Source organism: Trypanosoma conorhini (assembly GCF_003719485.1).
Source record: "Trypanosoma conorhini strain 025E chromosome Unknown Tco_14.4_contig_00144, whole genome shotgun sequence".
Lineage (NCBI taxonomy): Eukaryota > Euglenozoa > Kinetoplastea > Trypanosomatida > Trypanosomatidae > Trypanosoma > Trypanosoma conorhini.
Window position 1 is genome coordinate 16,869 of NW_021704224.1, and position 5,345 is coordinate 22,213.

The 5,345-nt window shown below is 53.8% G+C and overlaps 4 protein-coding genes across 4 annotated transcripts, besides 6 other annotated features; all 4 read right to left on the reverse strand.

The window, feature by feature from the left end:
* Window positions 1-300: 300 nt before the first annotated feature.
* Tco025E_03258 (putative surface protease GP63) lies at window positions 301-1,203 on the reverse strand (the record flags this gene model as incomplete). Its single annotated transcript, XM_029370178.1, has 1 exon — window positions 301-1,203. The coding sequence occupies one exon, from the start codon at window positions 1,201-1,203 to the stop codon at window positions 301-303; it is 903 nt and encodes a 300-aa protein (XP_029229825.1).
* Window positions 1,200-1,643, reverse strand: Tco025E_03259 (surface protease GP63; the record flags this gene model as incomplete). The annotated part of the gene is made up of 1 exon (XM_029370179.1): window positions 1,200-1,643. One exon carries the CDS (start codon window positions 1,641-1,643, stop codon window positions 1,200-1,202), a length of 444 nt encoding a protein of 147 aa, XP_029229826.1.
* Window positions 1,644-1,669: 26 nt separating this feature from the next.
* On the reverse strand, window positions 1,670-2,014 carry Tco025E_03260 (leishmanolysin; the record flags this gene model as incomplete). The annotated part of the gene is made up of 1 exon (XM_029370180.1): window positions 1,670-2,014. The coding sequence occupies one exon, from the start codon at window positions 2,012-2,014 to the stop codon at window positions 1,670-1,672; it is 345 nt and encodes a 114-aa protein (XP_029229827.1).
* Window positions 2,015-2,054: 40 nt separating this feature from the next.
* Window positions 2,055-2,123: a microsatellite.
* A 290-nt stretch (window positions 2,124-2,413) lies between these two features.
* Window positions 2,414-2,444: a microsatellite.
* A 978-nt stretch (window positions 2,445-3,422) lies between these two features.
* Window positions 3,423-3,447: a microsatellite.
* Window positions 3,448-3,464: 17 nt separating this feature from the next.
* Window positions 3,465-3,496: a sequence feature (A-rich).
* A 254-nt stretch (window positions 3,497-3,750) lies between these two features.
* On the reverse strand, window positions 3,751-4,617 carry Tco025E_03261 (phosphatidic acid phosphatase; the record flags this gene model as incomplete). Its single annotated transcript, XM_029370181.1, has 1 exon — window positions 3,751-4,617. The coding sequence occupies one exon, from the start codon at window positions 4,615-4,617 to the stop codon at window positions 3,751-3,753; it is 867 nt and encodes a 288-aa protein (XP_029229828.1).
* Window positions 4,618-4,722: 105 nt separating this feature from the next.
* Window positions 4,723-4,762: a microsatellite.
* Window positions 4,763-5,199: 437 nt separating this feature from the next.
* Window positions 5,200-5,228: a microsatellite.
* The last annotated feature ends 117 nt before the right edge of the window (window positions 5,229-5,345 follow it).

Genomic DNA, 5,345 nt, shown 5'->3' on the forward strand with positions numbered 1-5,345 from the left:
CTGCCCCTCCGACGCGGTCTCTCAAGAAACAAAATAAAAAACAACAACAAATAGAGCGTTTTACAAGGGGAAATAAAAAAAAAACTCTCTCCTCTACAAATAAAAATCTAGAAGCAAATTATTTCCAAAGGCTCCTAGCAAGAAAAAAAAAACAATGCCTTTCACACATGACGCCTTGGATGTCGCCCATCTTGTTAGAGGGCCACCCAAAGAATCCATCCAACACAAATACCAACCAACTCGCGACAAACAAAGCCTCCGGGAAGAACTTATAGTTTAAAACACCCCTTTTTAAAATATTTAACAAGCAGCTACAATTGCAACCACAAAGAATAAAGTAGTGGAAACAATGGGAAAAAGCACATTGTGCAAGCGACTAATATCATACGGCAAGTAGGGTGGTGGAATTCGCTCCGCCGGTTTGGTATCTTCACCTGAGTGGCTTTTGTCTCCACTGTGGCCATCCTCCTCCTTTTGTAGTTGGGGACACACTTCGATGTGCCTTGGGCACAAGATCTTCCCGCTCGTGAAGAACCCGTCTGGCGCAATACTGCCACCCTCCGGGCACGCGTGCCACGTGTCATCGCCAAGGTACCGCACATTCACCCTGTCGTTGTCGCACGACACCTCAGCGCACACGTCGCCGAGACTGCCCTTGGGGTCACGCAGCCCCTCCCCCTTGAGGCACTTTGACTTTGGGCCAACGCGGCTTCCGTGCATAAGGTCTGCCGAACCATCGATGCACCGCGAATTTGTATACGGCTGAATGTAAGGGCAGTAATCCATCAGGTTTCCAGAAGACCCGCCAAGTTGGGGATCCGCAAAGTACCGAAACTGTGCGGGAAGAGGGTTTTGGTAGGTGTAAATAGTACAGTGCCCCAGGGCCAGGCGATCCGACGTGCACGTATAATGTTTGATTTCGGTGCCGCAAAACATTTCCGGATACTTGCTGACGCCGTTGGTCAGGCACTTCTGCGTCAGCAGCTCGCAGCCGGAGTTGTTGCCCCATGCCATCGGCTCCGCCATCCCCCACTGCGCCTGGTAAAAGCCCATGTCCACAAAAACAGCCATTGTCAGTGCCGTGTAGTAGCCGACTCCAGAAATGCCAGACATCAGCTCGTCCTTTGCGTTGCGTCTCTTCCAGTGCGACAATGCCGTTCCATTCCCACCCTCATCCTCCAGCTCCATTCCAGGGGCACTCATGCAGTTGAAGTGCGCACGAGCCTTTTCCAGTACCTTCGGTGAGGACACAACGAGCACGCTGTTTTTTTTCCACGTAGCCCAGATGCATGCGACACCATCTTGTGGCGCTGCATCACGTTAATATGAAACCCAAGGGTGTGTGCGATCTCATGCACGGCAACACGAACACTGCTCTCCGAATCGTTGGCTGACTCCGGGCCAAAATTTATCACCCCGACAACTGGACGCCCAGTGTGCAATTCAGCACACCCCAGTGCCCACGCAATTGCATGACCTTCAGTCGGAGCAGCAGCGGCGTACAAAAGCATGTCCGCACCGGACACACCCGTTGTGTGGTGGGACCTGGGTATTGCAAACGCACCGCATATATTTCCGGCCCCAAACTTTGGTACAACCAGCGTGCCCGTCAACGGTTTAACTTGGAGACGGTCCACGTGCATTTTGATGGCTCGAGGAAGTATCCTATTCAATATGACGGTTTTTTTTCGTCCGTAAAAACAGCCTGCTGCCGGCACACAACGGTGCCTCCAGTGAAATCTGACCGGGTCTCTCCCGCAACGGTGCAGTACTTCGAAGGGTTGTTCATGGCCTCCGAGAAGACCTTAAAACGGATGGGCGCCCATCCAGGCACAGAAGCAGTCAACACCTGCGCCCCGCCGCGCTCCCGGCCGGGCAATTCACGCACAAGTGCTCTCCTTCGGGGACCAGCCTTGCGAGAAATGTGGTCAAACATGCAGCGATGCTCAGCGGCGGCAAAAAATCCGGCAAAGCAGCAGAGCAGTAGCAACAGGACGTGCAGAGTGTGACGCATTTTCGTGCTTTTTTGTTATTGTTGCGCAAAGCTTCAACCCCTTCGTCTTTTGTGTCGTTCCCTTGCTTATTGTGTCGCTGCACTGTGATTTGTGATTTGTGTCTTGTGTGAGGCCACGAAGGAGAAAGGAAAGGAGGCGGCGGCGGCCCCGCTGGCGCACTCACCCACACGCACCAAAGGCGCCGCTGCCAAGACGCGCCCACGGCCACCCGCTTTCAGGGAGCGCACTAAGCAGAAAAAAGGGCAAACAACACCGTGGTTCCCTGCCACCGTATGTGAGGGGCAGTCCGGTATTACATTTACTGTTGCCACTTGGACACCGCTCTTCAAGCAAAAGGGATCCAGTCCCTTTGTGGCCTTTGATCCCGAGGGCCGCAATCTACGCCGGTGAGGTGTGCGGTGTGTGTGTGTGTGTGTTTGTGTGTGTGTGCGCCATGGACACCATTCGGTGTCATGCGTGAGACATAAGCACAGGGTAATCTCTGAGGTGCAGGTGGTCGTGATACAACTCTGAGGATGGGTCCAGAACAACCCCAAAGAGATGAATGAAGGAGGCTGACGAGCAAATAGCCAAAATATTTTCGTGGTAGCCAAAGTAAGTTCTGTTGGCTCCCTCAAGAAGCCAATTTTTCAGACGAGTGAGTGAAATCCCTGCGAGCAGGCCCCCAACTCTTTCTCTTTGTTGTGTGAGGGGTCGGGCCTCACCTGGCAGTCAAGCGCGTTTCAAAGGTCCATCCGCAATTCTGCGATGCCGCTCGTTCAACTGCCACGTATCCAAAAAATGCTGATTTATGCTCGAAGCCACGTGTCGCTTTTGTTACTGCTTCTGCCGCGCCACGGTCGCGTCCCGAGGGGTAGAATAGAAAACTACGAGAGAGAGAGAGAGATGGAAGGAGGGTGCCTCTCGCACCCAAGCCTTAATTGGGCACCACGGGAAGTAGCGTGGTCTGTCAGGAGAAGACGTCTTCCCCGCAGAACTGCTCCGCCGAGGACTCCTCCACGGGCGCCCCCTTCGCCACGGCCGTGCCGGGAGGAGGAAGCAGGCCTCGTCGCATCGACGTGCCGCCACGTTGCCGAGCCGCCCCTCACGCGCCCCGCCTCTCCGCCTGCTACCGCGCCATCCGTGCGGGGCCGCCTTCGCGGCCGCGGCGCCGTACGCGTCCCGCACTTGCACCGAGGCGGCGTGGAGCCGATGGGCCCGCGCTCCGGCTCCACCTCATTTGCCGGCGCGCAGCGCGGGCGGTGCGGGTAACGCCATCCTGGCGCACGGACGGTTCCGCATGCCTACAAGCGCCCGCCACAACGCACACCTGGTCCGCGGTTGGCAGCAACTGAACTTCCCGCCACCGAAAAAGGAAGAAGAAGAGAAAAGGGAGAAGTTGCAAATGGGTGTGGACCAGGACAAAAAACACACACACACACACACACACACAAAACAGAACGTACCGACAAAATAACAAAAGAACAAAAAAAAAAGAAAAAGTTCCCTCCTTCCCACGGTGGAAAGAAACAAAAAAGAAAGGGGGAAAAAAAGATTCGCATTATTGGAAGAAAACACATGGATATCCATAACTACTTGAGCATATGAGTTTGATCTGACGTATCGGAGGAAATAGATAGAGCAGCAATATACGCAAAGGCGCAAAGGTACAAAGATGCACAGATAGATATAGATGCATGTGCATATAGGACAGAATACAAGCGTATCTATACATATCACTGATAGGTTGGGTGGCTCAATTCTCCTCCCGCGCGCTTTCGACAACATTCACGGCGCATGGAACCATCGCTTCACTGTCCTCAATTGGATTCTCGCCCGGCAACCTCGAGGAACGCCTATCGTAGGAAACTGTGAACGATTCACTTCTTATCATCCATTTTCCCTCAGGACTCACCACAAAGGATATAAGCACTGAAAACAGAGCACTGAATGTGCCAATCACTGCCCCTGCCACAATATCGGCGAAGTGGTGGTCATTGTCGCGGGTGCGGGAGATGGAGGTGACAAGAGGGAAGGCGAGGGGAAGCAGAGAGACCCCTGCGGTGTAGAGTGCGCCCGTGCGAAGAGTTCGCGTCAGGCCAAGCAAATATAGCACCGGTGGGACAAACCCGGCGAAAGACGACCCAGTGTGGCCCGACGGAAATGACAATCTTCCCTCGCGGGCCGCACGACAGACCTGCTCGTGCGTGAATTGACCAAAGTTGTTTTCCGTGATGCCTTCCTTGGCCAAGCGGTGAATGAAATCCGGTCGCAGCCTCCCAGCGTACAGCTTGCAGAGGTTCACCACACAGAACTCAAGGCAAACGCTGAACGCCTGCACAAGGATCCACGCATTCAGGTGCCGCAGCATCACACGCCGCCCATGCCCCCGCCAGGTAAAAAACTCCCCCGCAGCGTAAATGAAAACGACAAGAACCACGGCGATGATGACTGAATAAGTGGGGAACGTCTCGGGATCTTTTTCGGGCCTGTTGATGCTGGTGTCGCTGAAGACGAATGAGCGGCAGTGTGGCTGGACAAGCGTGCCGACGGCCGCCGCGACGATGCCGAAGAAGATGCAGGTAATGTAATCGAAAACCCTCCACTCCCGCACAAAGTCCATCTTTCAAGACCCGCCTGTCACCCAAAAGAGGGTTCCCCTGGGGGATGAACAGCCAGGAAAGAAGTGGAAGAAGAGAGAAAAGGCGCCGTTGCAAATGACAGGGTTACAGCAAAAACACAACAACAACAACAAAACGCCACAACAAGCAGAACTCAGTTTTTTAAAAGTTATTTTAATTCCTACTCAACGCTGCGCCCCAGAAATGCATACAATTGTTGTTTTCCTTTGCCGCCATACTCGCACGCAATTACATGCCTTGCACTCCCATCCAATATGCATGGCCCAATGTGCAAAGTGGAAAGAAACAACAAACGAAAGAAAATGTTCCACGACAAATTGGCTCTTCGATATATTCCTTCCACGTTTCTACAGTGTATGCGCTGGAGGCGGCACTGTCCTTTCTTCACACAAGGAAAACGTGCTACAATGGTAGACTACGCCCAGCTTCCGCGTGCTCGCTCGCCCGACCCCGTTGAGATTTACTTCACGCTTACACACCAGCAAAACAAAAGAATACGTGGTGGCGCCGTATAATCGTCAACCCCGCGGTGTGAGGTCACGCAGTGGAAGCCTTTGGGGGCTCCCCGCAACCGCCCCCCCCCCCCCCCACCTCAGCCGGGCTGGCAGGGCGGCAAGGCGGGGGAACAGAACCACAGAACTGCACTCGCTGCCCTCCGACGCGGTCTCTCAAGAAACAAAATAAAAAACAACAACAAATAGAGCGTTTT